General features: G+C 51.0%; 1 protein-coding gene across 1 annotated transcript in view; it reads right to left on the reverse strand.

Annotated features, from left to right (window-relative positions):
• Window positions 1-4,102: 4,102 nt before the first annotated feature.
• Window positions 4,103-21,975, reverse strand: part of Hsd17b3 (hydroxysteroid 17-beta dehydrogenase 3) — a 30,488-nt gene continuing 12,615 nt past the window's right edge. Inside the window, exons 3-11 of the mRNA XM_077792398.1 lie at window positions 21,019-21,094; window positions 19,526-19,633; window positions 18,126-18,193; window positions 16,427-16,462; window positions 12,976-13,010; window positions 11,721-11,802; window positions 10,764-10,829; window positions 7,615-7,764; window positions 4,103-4,213 (exon numbers count right to left, since the gene is read on the reverse strand). Coding sequence (XP_077648524.1) covers window positions 4,103-4,213; window positions 7,615-7,764; window positions 10,764-10,829; window positions 11,721-11,802; window positions 12,976-13,010; window positions 16,427-16,462; window positions 18,126-18,193; window positions 19,526-19,633; window positions 21,019-21,094 — 732 coding nt within the window. The remainder of the gene's footprint in view (window positions 4,214-7,614; window positions 7,765-10,763; window positions 10,830-11,720; window positions 11,803-12,975; window positions 13,011-16,426; window positions 16,463-18,125; window positions 18,194-19,525; window positions 19,634-21,018; window positions 21,095-21,975) is intronic.

Here is a 21,975-nt window from a genome sequence, read left to right on the forward strand (position 1 = left end):
CTAGATTTTAGTGACAGGCGACATCTGGACCAAAGGTGAATAATTTAAAAGGATAATGGTTAATCCCTTGATCAGGCAAGATTTAACATAAGCCTAAAACCAAGAGGGGATGGAGGAGAATGAGAATATATGGACAGGCGCCTGGTCCATTTCAGATTGAAGTTTCTCACCAATGGATATTTGGGGACAGTTGATTCTGGGCCGGGGGAAGGAAGAGGCTCTCCTGTACTTTGCAGAACATTTTCAAAAGCATCCCTGGCGTCTACCAAGGGCATTCTATTTCCTCGAGGTGTGGCAACCAAAAATGTGTCCAGACCTTGCAAAATGCCTCCTGGGGCACCATCTGACCCCCACCCCGGCCACCATTCGAGAAGCACCGCTGAAGACGCGGTTGCACTTACAGAGCTCTTCCAGAAACCGTGTGGCAGAAAGCGTGAGGAACTTTAACAACCGGGGGACGTTTCACCCAGGAATCCGTAGCCACGGAAAGAGGCGCCCACATTAGCCAAAGACAAGCTCGCTTCCCAAACGGACCAAGGATCTGGGTGCACATTTCCCTAAAGGAGATACACAAACGGCCACCCAGGGCAGGAGAGGTGCTCACCATCATCAGCCACGGGAGATCCAGGTCGAGACACAGCGAGACCCCATTTCACACCCACTAGGACAGCTACGGTCAGACAGAGAGATAACCAGCTCCGGTTAGGATGTGGGGAACTGGAGCCCCTCCCTGCTGGTGGGAAACGGTCCCCAGTGCCTCAAAAACTTCAACAGAGAGCCACACAACCCCGCGATCCCAGCTACACACCCAAGAGAAACAAAAACACCCTTCTGTGCACAAACTTGTACAAAAATGTCCACATCCACCTGACCCAAGGGATCCGAAAAGTGGAACCAGCCTAAATGTCCATCAACTGATGAATTAATAAAGAAAACAAGGACGTCATACAATGGAATATGAAAATAATAACACAGTGGAATTGGGTACTACCGCACGCGACAGCATGGATGAAACCGGAAAACAACACACATTCCAAAGAACTGGAGGGAAAAAAATGAAGGGTTTCTTCCCCCAAGTCTGTGCGTTCTAATTTTTTTTCTGCAGGATGAGGCAGGAATGGCCGACAGTGCCTCCCCGCACCATTAGGGGGCATCAGCGAGTCGCCCGCTGCCCCACCCCCACCCCCTGGCACAGTGGATCCAGGACAGTAAGGCCCACCCTTCTGGGCCTCAGGAGCAGACCAGCCTGATGAAGACCGTGCTGGCCCCAGGATGGCCGCCTTCTGCTGTCTCTGGCAAGCTCTGGCTTCAGGAGGCCTTGAAGGGGCCACTCTGGTTCCCATCCACGGAGCAGGAAAAGCGGGATCCCCCAGGAACTGCCCAGCCTCAGCAGCCAGGGACCCCTCCTCACCTCGTTTTCTGGCTCCCAGCATGGTCTGAGGGACTCCCCAGCCTCTGGCCTCCTGGGAGGCCGCCCGGATGGAAGGCCAGAAGGATGTCTCTCCCGGCGGCAGCTTCCCAGGCCACTCCCTGGGAGACCTCGGCCTCCATGGCGAGAAACAAGAGCCCAGTCCTCTGCTAAGGAAGTGAAGGCCAGCCACGCCTGCCAGCCTCCTCTGCCAGCCTCCTCTGCCTGAGTGGTTCTCAGTCTGTGGTGAGTTTGGAAGGTGGTGGGTGGTGAGATGCAGAAGGTGGGCCTGGCTGCAGAAGCCTGTTCCTCCCCACGTCTCCGTGACACGTGAAGACAAGGGAGCTGGAGCTGGGGGTGTGCCCACCTTCCCTGACTGTGACAAAACACCTGAGATGTCAACTGAGGAGGACGGAAGGTTCATTTTGGCTCACAGATTTAGAGGCTTCCGTCACAGCCACCAGACCCCATTGCGTTGGGCCTGTGAGGGGGCAGAGCATCATGGTGAGAGCAGGCAGTGACAGAGGAGGACAGCAGAGGGAGAGGGGAAGGAACAGCGACCCGGGCCCTTCTAGGGCACACCCCCCGTGACCCAACTTCCTCCTCCAGGCCCACCTCCTGAGGCTCCACCTCCTCCCCAGGTGCCCCAGGTGAGAACAAGCCCCCAACGCACAGCACCTGGGGACACTTAGCCACGGCAGGGCAGAGTGTTCATCCTTTGCCACTGATGACAGAGAAACACCTTCAGCCGGGACAGGTGCCACGGCAGGTGTTTGCCTAGGAGAGTGGGGACGGAGAGGAGAAGACCCCATCCAGATCCCCCCGCTGCCCCCCGCTGCGAAGGCAGATCTGCACACCTCACTCAACCTTTGTGGGTCTCCATTTCCTCCTCTGTAAACCACAAGCAGCAGTAACGGCACCTATTTCTCAGGTTGCCAGGGGCTCCATGTAGTCCCTGACTGGGATCAGCGCTCAACACGTGTCGGCCTTCACCTCACAGGAGGGTGATGGGGATAAAGGTCTGAAAACACAGAGCGTTCCTGTCTGGGGGCTTCTGCTGTGGTGTCAGTCAGCTTTTCGTTGCTGTGACCGAACGTGTGAGAAAAATCAATTTAAAAGGAGGAAAGATGGATCTTGGCTGGCCGCGTCACAGGGTGCAGTCACTTTGGTGAGACAGAACATCGTGGTGCAGAGCATATGGTAAAGCACAGTCCCCTCCTGGTGGCCGGGAAGCAGAGAGAGAAAGGGAAGAGGTGGGAGGGGTCCCATCTTCTCCTTCTACTGTGGCTGGGACCAACCTCCTTCTACAGGGATCCACACCCTAAAGGTTCTGCCACCTCCCAACGGAGCCACCAACCGGAGACCCAACAGAGGACTTTCAGGGGACATTTAAGATCCAAGTTAAAGGACCTACAAAGGAATTCTCTCTTTAAAGGCTCTTAAGAGGCTCTTCAGAATCTCCCAGGCTTGGCTCTCAGGGCTGGCCCCGGGTTGCATAAGCGAAGCACCCTAACTCCTGCACATGGAGGCTCTTCCCAAACCACAGATTCACCAGGGCTTGAGATGAAGTTCCAGAAAACCGAGGCCTATGTTTTATAAGTGACTTTATCACTAATGGGAAGACCAAGTCATTCATCAAAGTTCATATGTGAGGACAAACACTTAGGCAAAAATTAACCAGCGTGGCACATTCCATTTTCCAAAGGGGGCCGGGACCCAGCTTCCTCCACCAGGCCCCCCCATTACATATGTGATACCCCTTCCATGGAGAAGGAGGTTTGGGGTCCCCTCCTGCAGAATCTGGGAGGGCTCCTCGTGATATGACCCCCCATGCTGGCACCCTCCTGGTTCTGTCTGGGAGGCACGTGCTTAGGACCCGGCCACCTGGGCCACAGAGAGCTGCTGCATCTGGCAGCCCAGCTGGGGTCCCCACTAACCACCCCTCAGTCACAGAATGTGTCAAGGCACAATCCTTCAGGTGATCCCAGCCCTAGTGCCGACACACCCAGATGTCCCCAGCACCCCTACAGCCAGTACCCCATTTCTATGGTCGGTGATTCTTGCATTGATTACTTTTAAACTATTTTTAGGAACATATTCTGTTTTTGTTTTCACACACGCCGTCTTCCATAGAAACCCGAGTATTAATATGGAAGATAAAGCCGGTGCCCCATGGGTCGAAATGGGGGCTGGGGGGCCAGAAAGTGGCCTGATGCAGCCGTTGCCCTGTGCTTTCCCCTATCCCATTTCCTGGGTCTCCGAGGAACCCAGTTTCAGAAATTGTGAATCCTCCAAGACAACAGAAGTCCTGAAAAAGTGGAGTGACCTCAGATATTCTTTTGATCTCTGATTTTTGTACCTTGCTGTCAAAGTCATTTACTCGGTATAATTGTTTCCAATATTCCAAGAATCAGAGGTTTCTTCTCACTGTGTTTATTTAAGAAGCCCCCTGAGACCCTTCTCCAGTGACATCCACACACCCCCCTCCCCTCCTTACACATAAAACCCCAGAAACCCCTTTACAACACGTGTTTTTAGGCCACGGTTTTCCCAAAGGCCTCCAGACTGGAGTTCTAGGGCCCCACACCAGCGTGTCCTCTGAGTCCCTGCTCCTCCTGCTCCGGTGGGGCAGGCGGCCAGCTCCTCTGGTCCCTGCAGGCCAGCCAAGGGCGCCTGGGTCCTGGGCGTCCGGGACTACCTGGTGCTGACGTTCTGCCGCAGGTAATCCGTGTAGCGGGTCAGCAGGAACCTCTGGAAGGCGCGGCTGTAGAAGGCCCAGGCGGGGATGAGGCTGAGAAAGCTGGCCTTTAACAGACAGAAAACCGTGAGCGTCTGGAGAAGAGGGAGCCAGAAATTAAAAACCAAACCCCTCCACTTAGAGTCACGGACTTCAAGAAATGTTTTTTCTAACTATTGAAGTTCTGAAATTTTAGGGTCTTGGGACAAGACCTCGGTTCTATTAAAAGGAGATTCCCAGGATCAGAAATGCTGCCCGTCAGCTGATACTAAGCAAGTAGCCAAGGGGCTTTGCTCTTACCAGGAGAGGAAGCCCTACGTGAAGGCCTGAACCCGGGAGCCACGTCTGCCCCCAGGATGCTCTCGCTAGTCCAGCGCCCCTGGGCCCACCCACTCCCCACACAGCAGGACTTCAGGCAGCCCAGCTCCTGGGACCTGTGTGCCTCCCAGAGCAACCGTGTGAAGACGGCTTCTGAGAAGCCAAGCTGAACTCTTCCACTGGCCACATCACTGAATCCACCCAACGCCTTCCTCTAGAACTTTCTCCCAATTAGAGCTTTTTGGTCTCACAGCAAAATCAAGCCCTCCCATTAGCTTTTGTCTTGAACTAAATGTTTTGGATTAGTGAGTTCAGCCATGAAAAAAATGAATGTATTAATTAAAATTCCAGGCCCCTTGAAAATGTTCCAAAACAATCCCTCCTGGTCTCCTTCTTTTGTCTATCCCCTCCTGAGCTGGAGGGGGACATGTAGAAGGAACTAGAAAGTCTGCCCCATCGGGCACAAGTGGACCTACGTCCAGCAGTACCGCTGCCCGCTGGGGGTCCTGGGGCCAGCGGACTCATCTCTGAGCTTCAGTTTTCTTGAATTGTAAAAGGGAATCCATAAAGCATGATCTCCCGAGATGATGAGGGCCAGGTAGCACCCGGAGCCGCCACCTTGACATAGACTGGCCTGGTGCCTGCCTTAACCTCCCCCTGGGTACACGGGATGCCATCTTTGCCTTGCCTCTTGGTAAAAGAAAGGCTGCTGTTTACTGTTGATTCAGTGCAATTACCCATCTCTTTAGATTCGATAATCTTCCTAAATCCTAACAAGGGCCAACTGATCTTAACGATTAACATATTTTCATTCCTCTCCTGCTTCTCCGGGCACAAAACTTTCTCTTTCCTAGCCTATGCCAGGCATCCGTCTGCCTAAGAGATTAGAATCTGTTCCCTAAGAAATCCAAAGAGAATGGCCAGGAAAACATTCCACTTTTGACAATATAGGACCGGCCCACGCAGCAAGACGTGTAGCAACAGCATCACACGTGATGGTCCCCAGGACACATTTTCCAGATGCGATGGAGCCCCGTTAGGATGTCCTGGAGGACTGAGACCACAGAGTTCAGAAGGTGGAGGGATGTCACACCCTCTGGAGATGGCTAACCCTGGAGGCCGGCAGGTGGTGGCACCAGGGACACGTGCAGGAGGTCTACACCTTTCCTGCCTTGGAGACGGTGGGTGTGGGAGGAGATTAAGAAGAAGTGGTAAGAATGTGCCCTTCCCTATGTGTGGCCTCTGGGCTTACCCTGGGGGCTAGAGAAATCGGGGTAAAAACAGAGAAGTGTGATAAATCAGGAAGTTTGACACCAAGGACCAAGGAGAAGTTACCCAGTCTGCTGAGGAACAACCCCCAAAAATTATGTCAGCAGGGTGAGGTGAGTGCTGGGTGGTTATTAGTGACCTCTTAACACAACCGCTTGCTTTTTCCCACATTGTGCCGATGCAGAATGCAGGCCTGAGGGTCTCTGTGAGCCAAAGCCGCAGATGGACAACAGAAGTGACAGAGATTCAGGGGTCTACGGCCCTCGGTAGCTGGGAGGCCCTGGTCAAGCCTTCAACACCCACTTTAAGACCAGCCTGAATCCCAGGACTCCTCTCTGCAACGTCATTTTAGTAAGAAAGGCAGCCAGAAAGGAGGCTCCCAAGTACACACAACATTTTTCTCTGTGTGATCGCTTCCTGAACAGCCGGTTTCTGTGATCAGATGAAACCGGGTCCAAACTCACTGGCATCTGACTAGTTTCCCTGCAGCCAAATGGAGACCTAGAGGAAGACCAGACCAATGACATCAATGACATTTTTTTTTTTTTGACATCAGGAAGCAGGACTTTATTCTGCAAGATGGAGGAAACACGCTTTGCCCACCTGCCCCCGACATAAATCATTACCACTCAGGAACTGGCCGGCAATGCCCCTTGTGGACCCCTTGCAGGGTTCAAAAGACAAACCAGGGCCTGAAAATTCTTTCTTCCCTTAAACATTCTTTCCAAATGTCCCTTGTGTAGCGTGGGTTAAATTGGTGATTCTGCACAGTGCCAGGGTTCCGCGGGAAAAGGCAAGCAATGCGTTAAGAAAGTTCAGTATCTCCTGCCAAAGTCTCTGTGTGTCCCAGGAGGAACGTGATGGGGGACACGGTGCGTGGGGCCATGAAGCCCCTGGCATCCATGAAAAGCTGATAGCGATAGAGGGGACGGGGACGAGAAGAAGGTGGAGGAAAGAGGCGGAGACACAGGACACTAATAACCATGCCGAGACAGAAGAGCCATGAGCAGAGGAGAAAATGGACAGATGATGGGCAGTGGACAGGGTCCATCCAAAATTGGATGAGGCTGGAAACAAAGCTACATTGGCTCTGTGTGTGTGAGAGAGTGTGTGTGTGAATGTGTGTGAGTGTGTGGGTGTGAGTGTGTGTGAGAGTGTGTGGGTGTGAGTGTGTGTGAATCTGTGTGTGTGTGCACGTGTGAGTCTATGTGAGTGTGTGTGTGTGTGTGTGTGTGTGCACGTGTGTTTCAGTATCAGTCGCAATGCTCAGTCTCCTTTGGCTTTTTATGTTGGTCTTGCAGCCCAGAAATGGAAAGCACCCCAGTGCCACATGCCATGAACCTCATTTTCATATCGTACGGGGTTCGAGGCAGGCTGGACTGAGGCGTGCACGCTCACAGGGGCTGACGGTGTGCACGTCTCCTCCGTTCACGTGCTTGATAGTCACGGTGGGATATTTATACCACGGACATCGGCCAATGATGCAAGTCACAAAGGCCCTCCTCTCTTTGCCCTGGAGGGCTGAGAGTTCCGTGTGGACTAGAACAGAGAGCCGAGGAAGAGAGCAGCCCCCGTGTGGAAGCTCCGGGAGTCCTGGTCCTTTTTACCCAAGAGCTCCTGGGAGACTCTTCCATCCCAAGGGGAAAAGCGAGGCGTCCAAGGAGCTTTGGGCTCCCCGAGGACTGAGCAGCCAGGCCTCCAGCCTGTCCCCTCCTCGCCACAGACTCCCGTTCACTGGCTGTGACCATGTGGCAGCACAGCCATTGGCCTCATGTGGGTGCCATGAGAGAGAAGGGCTGAGTGTCCCAACAGCAAGGAAGACCAGCCACACCCCGCACCTCCCTCCTGTCTGGTTTCAAGGAGAGAAGAAGTAGTGGGTTACCAAGACTTCATGGGCCAGGCAGCCACAGGTCTCATCTCCCACCGTGATGTAATTCAGTGATTCTCTAACAAACTCATCGGCCCTCTTGGTGACCATGTTGGTATTCAGATGCTTGGTCATCGGGGTGGAAACCGCGTAGGGGGTCAGCACCTACAGGGTGAGATAAAGACAGAAGCGTGCATGACCCAGAAGGCTCCGTCCACACCCCCTTTACCACCCACCATCTCCCAACTTTTCTCTTCCCATAAACAGTTTAGGATCCTTAAATATAAAAGGTGTAGAACCAGCACAAAGCTGGGAACCAGGAAGGTTGACTTCCCATGAGCTGTCATCACACAATGCTACGTGGCTCAAATTCCTGCTGCAGCACACAGGGTGACCGAGAGGGGACAGGAGCTCTTAGAGAACAGAGTGGACTCAGCAAGTGAAAACACAGGAAACGCTAAAGTCCAGGCCGACAACCAATAAACTTCAGCGTGATCATGTACGCGTGGCATGGGACACACTTACTGCAAAATATCATTCGTACTCCTCTGAAATTCAAATTGAACTGGATGTTGGCTATTTCGTCAGAAATATGAGATATTCATCTCAGAAGATCATTTCTATTCCGTGTAACCAAAGTTGAAGAACTTAAAGCATGTTGGATTCCCACTCCCACACCCCACTTTGGCACCATGATCTGCACGAATGTCATGATCTCTCCTCTCGAAGTAAGAAGAGTAAAGTGTGCGCCCTGGAGTCCACAGCCGTTGCTCCTGGCGTGAGGACCCAATCTGGGGTTTTGTGACTTCCCCCCAGAATCAGAGACCCTGGCATCTTTAGAAGGAAAAAAATCCAGGCTAGTGTTCCCAGTTTTATTTTCCTTCTCATCCCATCTGAAATCACCTTGTTTTATAACTGAACATGATTATGTGTCCACCCATCCAATTGAATTGGTTCTTATGGAAATCAATGCTGTGATTAATTTGACACTTTTCATCCAGGGACCTCAAAATGTTCCTCTTTGGGAAATATCAGGAGCACTGTCAAACCCAGACTTCAGATAGGGAAATAGTAGAAAGTGTTTTCATTCCTACAGTGAGTTTGGTACGGAAAGGCGTACAAAAGAGGAGCTCAGTAAATACGGTTAAACTTGCACATTTACTTAGTCATTAGATCCTCGTGATTAATCCAGAGAAATCGGGCGCTATTATAAACCTGTTGATGGATGGGAAACTGAGGCTCTCAGATTTTAAGTGAGCTAAGACTTGCACAGGTGGTAAGAGCAGAACAGGGGTCGGATTTAAACCCACGCCTGTGGTACACAGGTCCACACTGATTTGACACACATTTATTGAGCACCAACCCTAGAGAAGCCTGTGGGTTTTGAAAGATCACAGCTCTTTTGCCTTCTCACACTTGCTAGGAGGACAGCTCTGGGGTTTGCATCAGGGAAAACGCACCTTTCTCCCACCCCATCTCCTCCCACTCCCTTGCCTTGTTGAACCCAGCTGGGGCAGCTGCAGTACCTCTGGTCCACGAGAATCAAGATCAAGTTGATGCTGAGTGTCACGTAGCTAAGGAGCAGCAGGTGGCTAGGGCAATCGTTCATGTTTAGAAATGACCAAGGCTGGGCACAGTGGCGCGTGCCTGGAATCCCAGCAGCTCGGGAGGCTGAGGCAGGGGGATCGATCGCAAGTTCAAAGCCAGCCTCAGCAACTTAGCAAGGCCCCAAGCAACTCACTGAGACCCTGTCTCTAAATAAAATACAAAAAAAGGGCTGGGGATGTGGCTCAGTGGTTAAAGACCTCTGGATTCAATCCCCAGTGCCAAACAAAAGACGTCACCAAGGATTTCTCTTCTTTCTCCTCCCAGACACATGCTGGAATTGAACCTCCTGGAGTAAGATCATGTTACGGGATCTGGCCAGTAAGGTGTGAGCAGAAATGCCACGTGTCACTTCCGGGCCACAGCACTTAATTGCCAAAGCAAGATCTTGTAGAATCCAGGCTACATCAACTCTGATGGGTCAAATGACAGCATTCAAGATGGCAGCTGCCCATCATTAATACAATGAGCTGTGCCTTCTGCCGGTTCCCAGTAAGTGGGGAGCATAATGCAGAATGGAGATTTCAGGGGTTGTTCTTGACTGCGGCAAACTTAGCCAGAGTGGAGAAGCTCTGTTGCAAAGGGAAGTGGCAGCCCCACTGGGAGTCAGAGTGGACAGCCCCAGGTGGGGGAGAAAGACCCCCCCCATGGTGAGACGGGCTCACAGGGCAGAGAAGGGGACTGTGGTACAGGGACACTGCAGTCACAATCACGCACTATGGCCAGGAAAATGTTGTGTTTGTCCAAATTCCTACCATCGACACATCGCCTGGGTCATGAGCTTTATTCCATTCCTGGTTTGCTGACATGCTCCCACCTCGGGAACTTCATCTAAAACCACTGGGTGCAGCCATGATGATGTCACCCAACCTCTTCCCGGACAACAACAACAAAACAACACAAAGTAAACACCTCTGTGTGTTTAGGTTCTAGAAATCCCTGAACTCTGAACCAAGCTCGTGTAGGTCATAGGCACCTCAGAATGTCACTCATTCGGTCTGCAGAGGGCAGCGGCCACCCAGCCCTGTTGAGGTGGAGGCAGGGGATCTCCAGGACGGCCCTTCCCTCCCTGCCCGAGACCGGAGTGAAGGGTCTCTGGGGTCCATCACAGATCAGCAGCCCCTGGGGGAAGACCCTCCCCTGCCCCCTAGCAGACCAGGTACCCAGCTTTCCCTTGTTCCGTCTCCACAGTTCCTCCCATGTGAGCTCACCTTGTGAATCTGAGTCAGAGAAGAAACGGTGGTCAGACCAGAGCCCCATTTCTGTTCTGACGCAGCATGAGGTGGCAAGGGGGGCCACAGCGTTTTTGAGCAACCACATCCCTGCCTCATTTCCTTCCCCAGTACCCGGGGCACAAGTGAGGGCAGCAGAAACCACAGCAGCAAGTGGGATCACAGTGGCTGCAGCTGCTCCAGCAACATCACAGGAACCCCCATAGCATCTACCCAGTCCACCTCCCAACTGGCTGCATATGCACAGCCAGTCCTGCAGGAGTAGTGGCCCCTGCCCCACAGAGGGCCAGAACTTCCTCTCCCAAGGACGACAGCTCTCTACTTCACCTGGATGATGATTCCTTTTGCTCTGTATTCCGCTTGCAGTGCCTTGGAAAATGTGCACACAAAAGCCTGTAGTAAGAAAAGGAATCACGTAAGGTTCCAGGGCTTGTCCCCTCTGTTTATAACCAACTTGCTCGGATTTCAAGGGGCCCCACAGAGACGCTATGCTGCAGAGATACAGCCTGCCTGGAGGAGATGTGGGTCCAAGGGCAGGAATTTTCATTCCGTAGGATAAAGATTTCAGAGATCTGTTGTACAACACAGCGTATTATATACTTGAAAGTTGCTAAGAGAGTAGATCTTCAGTGTTCTCCCCGCAGAACAATAAGTACATGAGGTCAAGGTTACGCTAACAATCATGTCACACTCTGTGCACTCATCAAAGCATATGCCCCAGGCTGTAGATCATACGCCGATTTTATTTATCAATTATACCTGGACAAATTTAGGGCAGGGGAGGAGAAAGTAGAGGAAACTGCAGTGACTTGTCATGACCGGCACGTGCACTTCATCCCCTGACCTCGGAAGAGGCCCTGAGAGCATCGGGAACATGAATGTGTATTTTAGGATAATATATCCCTGAGGCTGTTTAGTGTGAATATATTTCCAGGGCCACTGTAAACCGATTAAATTCCTGCGGATGCTCTTCCTGGGAAGGCACGTCCTATCCCAGGGCTGTTTTTGTGACCAGGGCTAGGAAGTCACCGGGGTCAGTGGGAAGTGAGCCAGGACCCCCGGTCTAGGAGGCCCTTGGGCTCAGCCCCTGGGCTGGCTGCGCAGAGGGGGCGTGTCTTTATAATTTGCATACAGACTCCCCATTGGCTAGCTCACCCTGTACCTCTGAGACTGCCTCCAGGTAACGCTCCATCAACCGGCCAGAGCATCCCAAGCAGAGCACCAACTGGGACACCCCCGCTCCCCAGCAGAAGAAGGGAGAGGCGCGGACAGCTGATCACTCACCTTGGAAGCCGAGTAAAGAGTGTACAGAGGCCATGGGCAGAGCGCTACCCCAGAAGAAATGTTCAAGATGAGCCCCCTCCTCCTAAAAGGCAAAGAAGCAAGGTTCCATTACTTTGCAGCTTGATCCCACCTCAGTGGAAGGGTCTCCTGTGAGCACCTCCAACTCCAGACTCCCACGGCTGCCCAGAGCTCTGCTGCCAAGAACAGGAGCTGAACTTCCCCTAAGTTCTTGAGGAGGACACCACACAGTGGTGTCACTCGGCAGCCGAGTGACATTAAAGGCTTTTTTACTGGAAAAAAAGGATCTGCTAGGACAAGGGTCTCCATGTCAAAGTACAGACAGCCAACCCTGCTCAGACAAGACTCAGGGGCAGGGACCTTCCACCCTAAGTATAACCACACGAGCTCTGGGCCCAGAAAGTCACCCCAAGACAGGTCACGTGTCATATAGTGGAATCCCATCTCCAGCAGAATTATTTAGTTAGTTAGTTAGTTAGTTGTGGTTGGACACAATACCTTTATTTTATTTATTTATTTTTATGTGGTGCCGAGGATTGAGCCCAGTGCCTTGCACATGCTAAGTAAAGTGCACTACTGCTGATCCACAACCCCAGCCCCTCTGGTAGAATTTGATAGTGCATCAGCTCTGCACAAGTCTCCAGGGACCTTGCTTGTCTTTTTGAAATTCAACATCCTCAGTCCTTCCCAGTAAGGTGCACTGGGGTGGGGGGCACAAAACTACAAGTTAGAGCCCCCTCTAGGAAAGATAAACCTATCAACCATTTGCTTTTAATTTTAGGATCTGAGGAAAAACCAGCCCCCCAACAGGTATAGAGACAGGATGATATAAACTCACAATAAATGAAGGAACTGATACAGTGGAGATTTTTACCCATGTATCAGAGTCTTCATTCTGACCAAAGCTGAAATTCATATTAACAAAGACACGCTCTTGGCCCCAGGCCCAACTGGCTTCTTTTATGAGTTAATTTTGTTTAATCCAAGGTGTGCTGACACCGCTGCTGCCTCCCTCCCTCCCCTGTGTCACACTTGGCCTTCCAAGTGCGAGTCTGTCTGAGGAGCTGCCTGGCCCAGAATGTTACTTTTCCCCCAAAACCTCCGAGTCTTCTCATCCTGGTCTTTATCTCTGGTTAAGGCAGCAGCAGGTTGAACGCTGTCCCCACGTCCCCAGGTGGGTTGACCACCAGGGCGGGAAGGCCATGTGACTCCACAGTTTTCCAGCAGTGACCTTTACCTTGCTTCCATGGGTTTCAGAACGAGCTGTGTCATCTGGAAGAGAAGGCCACAGTTAGGCCCTGACCAAGGAAGGAGCAAATTACAAGACGCTGGAGAAGTCCCTTCCCCATGCCAACCCGCCACCCCTGGAAAGGTCTTCCCTGCTTGTTCTAAGCCTACATGTTGATTAAAGAAGTTTTTTTGCCAGGTACAGTAGTGCACACCTGTCATCCCAGCTACTCAGGAGGCTGAGGCAGGAGGATAGCAAGTTGGAGGTCAGCCTCAGCCAATTTAGTAAGACCCTAAGCCACCTGGTGAGGTCCTGTCTCAAAACCAAAAAATTTAAAAGAGCTGGGGATGTGGCTCAGTGGTGGTGCACTTGCCTAGCATGAGTACCTAGGTTCAATCTCCAGTAATGCAAAATAATAAATAAATAATGCTTTTTACTAAATAATTACAAGGCACACATTTTAAGAATTAAAAAAGAAACCTGGGTGTGGCGGCACACACCTGTAATCCTAGTGTATTTGGGAGGCTGAGGCAGGAGGATCCCAAGTTCAAAGCCAGCCTCAGCAATTTAGAGAGGCTCTAAGCAACTAGCAAGACCCTGTCTCTAAATAAATAATTAAAAGGGCTAAGGATGTGGCTCAGTGCTTAAGTGCCCTGGGTTCAATCCCTGCTACAAAAAAATAAAAATAAAAATAAGAAAGAGGCTGCCCATGGACTAAAATGTTCTCCAAAGTGCAACTGTACTGAAATCAGGCTTTGTCCTTGAAGCAGGTCTGAGACAGAAAGGATTCCAGTGGAAGAAGAGGGACAGAAATCAAGGACCTGGGAATCAGCAGCATATTTTGGCCAATATCTCTGTGCTATCCAGAGCCCTGCAGCAGCTGGACTGTCTCTTGACACTGCTCCTGTCCCCTAGGCCAGGCCCCCACCCCTGTCTCAGAGACCCTCCGTATAATGTCTTCCCTACAGGGGCCCATGGGGAGGGGGCAGCAGAACTCTCTAGACCACCCTGGACTGACACTGAAATGTGGGGTTTGGAGGCAGGTGAGAGAAGGAAATGGGTATTGGGGTGTCCTGCACCCTCCCTGATTCTCAGCTTCTTCGGAAACATTAAGTCCTGCTGGACACACAAGCCCACCCCCAAAGTCTCCCATACAAGCTCCCCACCTTGCTGGGTGAATAGTCCCAACTGGAGAGGCAGCCTTGTCCCCAAACGCACACCCACTCCCCTGCCCTCCAACTCATTCCCCTGGCCCTGTCCTTGACCGAGAGGGAGCTTGACGGGTTTCAGATGGCATCTTTGAAGTCGTTAGGCAACACCGGCCATGCTTCCAACCAGCGAGGCCAATGAGGGCCTGGCATCTTGAGACGCTAACCTTTCATTCCTTGCCTTTGTTACTCAGGGAACTTAGTGTCTGTCAGTAAATAAAACAATTTTTTTGAAAACAAATCAAAGCATTTCTCTGCTAAAGGAATCAGAAGGTTGTCACATCCATTTGGGGAAACCCAAATGATCAAACAGCCCAAGATGGAAAGATCAGTGTGTAAAATAGTGTGGGAGGGTCTAGTGGTAAGGCTGCAGACAACGCTGGACACATAAAACTTAAAACTGACATCAGCAGAGAGCTGCCCACGGCCATCAATTGCTCAGCATGAAAAGAACGTGTGTGCTCAGTAATGACGGAGCAGGAAACTATAAAATTCCAGCATGCTGACGAAAACAAGCAGCACTGCAAATAACTGCAGTCGCCCCACTTATCCTCCCAAAAACGATCTCTGTGTGTGTCTGATCGGCTTCCATCGCCCCTCTTTCTGCTGACAGTGACCCCATGGCTGAGCACCCTCGTTGTCAATACTCGGCATTTGGACTAGTGACATTGAGCTTCCCTGTTCTCCATCCAGGGTCCCAGCTCTTGAAATCAGGGATCAGACCTCATTCATCGCTGCAGCTCCCCTGCTCTTCCAGAACGGTCACCAGGACGCCTTGTGCAGTTGTCCACTTTGTATACTGAGCAAGGTGCTCAGCTGCCCGGGGATTACAGGTTGAAAGCACAGGGCTGACTGGCTAGCTACAGTAGAGGGAGGGAACTCTACCCCTCAGAGGAAGGGGAGACATCGTATTCACAAAAAAGCACCATCTGGCCGGGCACCAGAGAGCGCGCCTGTCATCCCAGCACCTCGGGAGGCTGAGGTGGGAGGATCACAAGTTCAAAGCCAGCCTCAGCAACTCGGCAAGGTCCAAAGCAACTCAGTGAGACCCTGTCTCTAAATAAAATATAAAAAGGGCTGGGGGTGTCCTCAGTGGCTAGGCATCTCTGGGTTCAATCTCCCCAGTACCAAAAAAAAAAAAAGCATCATCTACCCACCAAGTCACGTGGCCTGAGACTGCGTCCATTCTTAAGAGGAACCTTTCTCTAAACTGTCTGTCCCAAGAGGGGCGCCTCTTTCTTTTTCATGCAAAGGCACAGAATAGGGTAGCTTTGGGGGAGTCACCTAAATTGAGAATGCAGCTGAAGAGGCAATGGCCTCCGGGCAAACTGCGCCTAAGGGCTTGCTCCAGCACGCTTTAGTAATAGGGGCAGAATCTGGGGCTCAAGGGGCTAGGTAACCTGCCCAGTGCTGACCGACCAATCAGCAGCCTCGCTGGGGTCGGAATCCAGTCGTCTCCACTGACCTGTGGGGAGACCCTCTAAGACCCTCAGTGGAAGCCTGAAATCAAGGGTAGAACTACCCCTCCATGCGCCACGGTAAAGTTTAGTTTATAAACTAGGCCTGGTAAGAGATTAACAGCCCCTGTGACAAGACAGAACAATTATAATAGCACACTGTGGCAAAAGCAATGTGAATGTGCCTTCCCTCTCTCTTTCTCCCTCAAAATACAGAATTTCCAGCCTGGCCTGGTGACACACGCCTATAACTTCAGCAGCTCAGACGCTGAGGCAGGTTCAAGGTCAGCCTCTGCAACTTATCGAGGCCCTCAGCAACTCAACAAGACCCTGTCTCAAAATGAAACAAAAAGATTGGGCGTGTGGCTCAGTGGTTAAGCACCCCTGGGAAAGCAAAACCTTGGGGAAGAGAAGACAATGGGATGAATGACCTTGAACTTCAACTCAATAAATACACATTGAACCACAAAAGTCCAGGAAGCCTAAGTCAAGCCCTCTGGCATTTCCCCCAACAGAGTGAACTTTATTCTATTTACAAAGCCTCGAATCAGAGAAAGCGTTTAAACTTTTTAAATGTCCCTGGAATTCTGAACAAGTCCCAGCATCACAGGCCTCAGGCGTGACCAAACTCAATGTGGAAACAGGCTGCAGATACTGGAGAGAGAGAGCCGTGGCCGAGACAGTCTCCAGGTTGTGTCTCAGGCCGTCCTCCCCCTTGGGGCCGGGGGACACTTCCCCTGCACTTCCGAATTCCAACAGCCACCACGGTTCAATTAGCACAGGGGCACCACGTACCTTGACCACGGAGGTGACGTTGCACTGGATGAGGCTCTGAAATAAGAAATCACAACCACACATCAGCCGACCAGCAGGGAAACCGTCCCAGGAAGGGTTCAGGGCTCCAGTGGGCAAAGGACAACGGCCAGTGGGAGCCTCTACCTCAGCCTTCATATGAGGCTCCTGACTGCCGTCCAGCCAGGGAGCCCCAGAATCCAGTAACATCTGACATTCACTCGACGATTCTACCCAGATGTGGCTTGGGGCTGGGGAGGGAGTGTAACCAGGATTGAACCCAGGGCTCTCTACCACGGAGCCGCATCCCAGCCCTTTTGATTTCTTAGAGGCTGGTCTCAAATTTGTAGATCCTCCCGCCTTAGCCTCCCGAGTAGCTGGGATGACAGGTGTGCACCACCACACCCAGCCCAGATAGAAATCAATTAAGAGTCTCCTGGAAAAATTAGGAGGAATAAATTTTTTCACAGTAAGATACCGAGGATTCCTGACTCAGGATGGTTCACCTTCACAGGTGCAAAACCAACACCTGTGTGGTAGAAAACACACTTTGAATTTGGATCTTTTCCTGGGCCAGCAACAACATGTGACGCAATACTCTCTTTTGGTACCAGGGAGATTGAACCCAGGGCACTTAACCACTCCGCCACATCCCCAGCCCTTTTGTTTAATATTTTATTTAGAGACAGGGTCTCACTGAACTGCTTAGGGCCTTGCTAAGTTGCTGAGGCTGGCTTTGAATTCGTGTTCCTCCTGCCTCAGCCTCCAGGATGCTGGGATTACAGGTGTGCAGAGGCATAGTGTAGGGGTGGGATTACAGGCGTGCAAAGGCACACCCCCTTGAGCTACTGGCACACCCCATGACTTCACATCTCAGGGCCATGAGAATGGCCAACGGCCTGCCTTTGAGGACTGTTCCATGCAGAACATTTACCCCTGACCACACCGGCAGCCGTGGGTCTGAGCCGAGATCACTGAGCGTACAGCACCTCCAACCAGAGTCTGAGTCAGACACAATCCATCCTCCACGTTCACAGGCTCCCCGTCAGCTATGGATCAAAATTGTTTTTTTAAAAATTGCACCTGGGGCTGGGGTTGTGGCTCAGGGGTAGAGCACTCACCTAGCACGTGCCAGGTCCTGGGGTCAATCCTCAGCACCACATAAAAATAATAAATAAAATAAAGGTACTGTGTCCAACCAACTACAACTAAAAAATAAATATTAAAAAAATAATTGCACCCGTACTGAATACATACAGACTTTTTCTTGTCCTTATTTCCTAAGCAATATAGTATAACGACTATGTGCAGGACATTTGTATTTTATTGGGCATTATAAGGGAAGTCTTAGAGCATACTGGATGATTTGTGCAGGTTGTATGCAAATTCCACACCCTCCATGGATTTTGATATTCCAGGGGGCCCTGGAACCAGTCCCCCTTAGATACCGAGGATGGCTGTACACCCCTCGCACTGAAAGTTGAATAAATCTTATTATTTAGGGAAACAGACTAGAGCCAAAGAGTGGACTAGCTCCCAGGTACATCATACTGTCCCTGAATTTGTTGGGCAGAATTACTCTTCTATAAAGCAGGACACAGAGCCTCCAAAGAATGATCGTCCAGCGGCACATAGTCACCTGTGCTCATCGTGTTCCCTGTGTACCTGGGAGGGAAGAAACCCCACCCAGAACACGGCCCACCTGGATCTCATCCGGCACACTGAGGAAACGGCTCGGGAGAAGGTTTGGAAGCATCCCCACGTTGTTGACTGACCAAAGACACAAGACAAGAATGGGTCAGAAGAGCCTGAAGAAACCTGGACAGAAATATCCACATACAACGTTGTTCAATGCAACAGGATTTGACAGCAGTCAGGAAACAGATGGCAGAAAACACGGCGTCCGTAACAGGAGGCCCGCGAACCAGACCAGGGCAGGTCGGTCTGCAGCCCAGTCACTAAAAACCATGGCTGCTACCACAAGATGCGAGGTGAGGCCCTGTGTCGGTGTGACATGTCAAAAGACACTCTACTGTCATGTGTAACTAAAAGGAACCAATAAAAAAAATTTTAAAAAAAACTATGGCTGCTGAGAATTTTATAGACACGGGAAGATATTTGTGATACAAGTGGATTTTTTTTTTTCATGTTACAAAATGCATGTACATATGATCCCAGTTTTGAAAATATGTATATAGGTTGGGAAGAATGCACAACAAGATGCTATCTTGGATTTGGGGGATTTTAAGAAATTCATAGCTGGGTGCAGGGGCCCATGCCTGTCATCCCAATAACTCAGGAGGCTGAGGCTGAAGGATCACAAGTTCAAAGCCAGCCTCCGCCATTTAGCAAGGCCCAGAGCAACTTAGTGAGACCTTGTCTCTAAATAAAAAATAAAAAGATGTAGGATTGTGGCTCCGTGGTAGAGCACCCTGGGTTCAGCCCAGGAAAAAAGAAGAAGGAGAAGAAAGAAAAAAAAAGAAAGAAATTCATATTTCTTTTATGTGCCTAAGTCTTCCAATCCTTTCCAACTTTTCTGCAATGATATGCTTCCCATTTTTACTTGTGAAAATGTAATTATCTTTTAAATTCAGCAGGAAGTTTAGAAACCAAATCTTACTTTCTTCTATGTACAGCACAAATATTGCACTTGGCATGTGGCTAGAAGATATCTTCTCTATAAATAATTACAGAAAAATACTGTCTTGTGTTCTGAAAGCAAAAGATGTGAGCTCTCCAACCACCACACTGGCTCTGCTGTGTGGACGACACCTCCTGCGTCTGTTTGCTGACCGAATTCCTTCAGGTCAGTGTTTCTGGGATTGTTTTTTTGCTATCAAACATCAACGTCAGGTCTGTGAAAGAAAATTCACTTTCATATTAAAAAATCTAGTTTGGAAGGTCAGAATATGGAAGTCGGACACGTCCCTCGACCATATATTAATTTTTGAATCCTGTGATGGCTGCAGAATAATCACTTTCATGCTGCAGCTTAAAATACAGTCGTGGGTTAGGTTTAAGCTACCAAGAAATACCTGAGCGTCATCAAATATGGTCATTTTCACTGCGCATCCCAAGCTTGGCATTTTGCAATGCACTCACCTAAAATTCCAACTTCTAAGCCTTTCAGTTCTTCTTTGATCGACTCATAGATGTCATCTTTGGTAAAATCTGCTTGGATCACCCTCACACGGCTCCCCGTGGTCCGCTCTGCGTTAGGGCCAAGGTGGGATGTTTAAGGAACAAGCGGGCAAGTCCCTCTCTGGACCTTGAAGTTCCGGGGACCCTCCTACGGTCCCTAAGCAGCCAAAGCCAGATCTGATGCGGCCTCTGCTCAGGGTCAGGTCCTCTCCGCAGGGTCCCACCAGCCCCCATCTGTCCAGCACTGGAGCCCTTGCCTGAGCCATGTCCTGTCTTAATCTCCCTCCCGCAGGAAGTCAGCCCTGTCCCCAGGTGCCACCGCAGGCCGAGGCTCAGGGAAGCCAGCATCTGGCCCCAGGCAGCCACACTCTGCTGGCACCACGCTCAGCGCCCTGTCCACTGCTCTGTCAGCGTGCCTTGTGCCAGGGGTCTTCGGGCGGAGGACAGAGCCTCAGACACTTCAGCCAGTCCCTGGTGAGATCCCTTTCCCTTGGGAGGGAGTGAGGCCCACTGTGCCGAGGAGCCAGCCTGAGGCACAGTTTGGGGAAATGGGATTTTCTTGAAGACACTGCTTGCTTTTCAAAAGGATGATGAAAAGCACAGTTTACCACTGTGAGGAAAGCCCTCAAGAGTATCTGGGTCCGAGCAAAAGTTACTTCTAATCGGCAGACGCAGAACAAAAGCAGAATTCAACAGTTTAAGGTCACTGAGCCTTCTGGGAGTGACTGCACAGCCCCACCTCCCACGTCCACCCCATCCCAAACCTCCCCAGACAAATATGGCCAATCCCAGACAGCCTGCCACGGCCCTCACAAACCTTCACAATCGAAGACCCATCCCTTGGCATTAGAAAGCTTATTCATTAATAAATTAACGAGTGCTAAAGTTCAAACACCCCAAGGGAAATATATGGTCGATATTAACTCATGATACTTCTAAGCAAATCATCTTAATAAAACATTATGGCATAAGAGCTGCCTTTGTGGGTTGTACGGTGTACAACTCTCGCAACCATACATGGCAACCCTTGATCAGATCTTCTTTTAAAAACTCTGATGAGCACCAGGAAACCTTCTCACTCACCCTCCTGCAAGGAGCAAGGCAGAGACACAGGAAGGCCCTAACACTGATCCTGCTTTTGAAAAGAACCGCAGAAGCTACCAAGCAGCTGAGACCTCTGCAAGAGCAGACGTCGTTCTAAGCATGAAGCCCCTGGGTCAGAGAAGATGGTGGACCTACTTGTGCCTGAGCCTCTGCCTGCCTCCCCCAGCCCACGAATCCATGGTGAGCTGGAGCCTGCGCCTTCAACCTTGAGCTTCACCTCATAAACTGGGTTCTCCCTGGCACCAAGGCCACCCCAGGCTGCAGACGCCGATTGGGAATCCACAGGCAGGACAGGGCGGGCTGGGCTGGGGGGCTCCAGGAGCACCTCCCTTGTTTGGGGCATCACTCACCAATCTCCCTGGCAAGGACTTGCAGTTTCTCCAGGGTCCGGCTGATAAGCACCACGTTGAGTCCACATTTTGCCAACTGGGGGGTGGGAGGGGAAGGATGAAGATGTTAATCAGTGGGGGCAGGAGGCTTGCTGGCCAGGTGGACTGGTCCCCAGCTGTCTCTCTGGGTTGTAGGCTGCGGTACTTGTTTCTCCAGGTTTCACCATGCAGAAGGCACAAAGGGTTTGAGTGACGGGCAGCACGGTCCCCTGGACAGGGCTGTCAGCGGCATCGTCATAGTAACCGATGCTTTGTCACATGTGACATTTGTACCAGGAACTACCATAAATGCTTTTCTTCTGCAGGCCCAACGCCTGGAACACGCAGGGTTCGCTGCGCATAGGAACTCATCATTTCAGGGACCATACACTATACCCAGGTCTCCAGATTCTGGGATTCCACATCCGTGGAGTCGACCAATCACAGGTTGGAAATATTGGGGAGAAAATAATCATGTCTGTACTGAACATGTACAGACCTCTTTCCCGCGTCATTTTTCCTTAAATCATATACGTATTTAAAAAACCATTTCAGTAACCTGGAGATGATTTAAAATGCTCAGAGGATGTGTATAGATCTCAGACAAAGTACTGTGCCGTCTTGTATAAAAGATCTGAGCATCGTGGTGTTTGGTGTCCGCAGGGTCACCAGTCCTGCTCAGGCACCCAGGGACAGCTGCATCCGGTAGCAGGGCCTAGGCCAGCGCCCCACAATTTAAAACAATGTTTCTTAGCTGTGATTTTAATAAAGAATTGTGTGTTCCCCAAAACACGGAAGGAGCCGAGTTATAGAGTTGACTATGTGGACCCCAGGACCCTCTTGTGCTCTCTTCAGGTCCAGGTGTCAGGACCACCTGGGGAGCCGTCAAGAACCAACCATTCCCACCAAAACCATCCAAGTAAAACATCTCTGGAGTTG

The sequence above is a fragment of the Urocitellus parryii genome, chromosome 13, assembly GCF_045843805.1.
Source record: "Urocitellus parryii isolate mUroPar1 chromosome 13, mUroPar1.hap1, whole genome shotgun sequence".
Taxonomy (NCBI): Eukaryota; Metazoa; Chordata; class Mammalia; order Rodentia; family Sciuridae; genus Urocitellus; species Urocitellus parryii.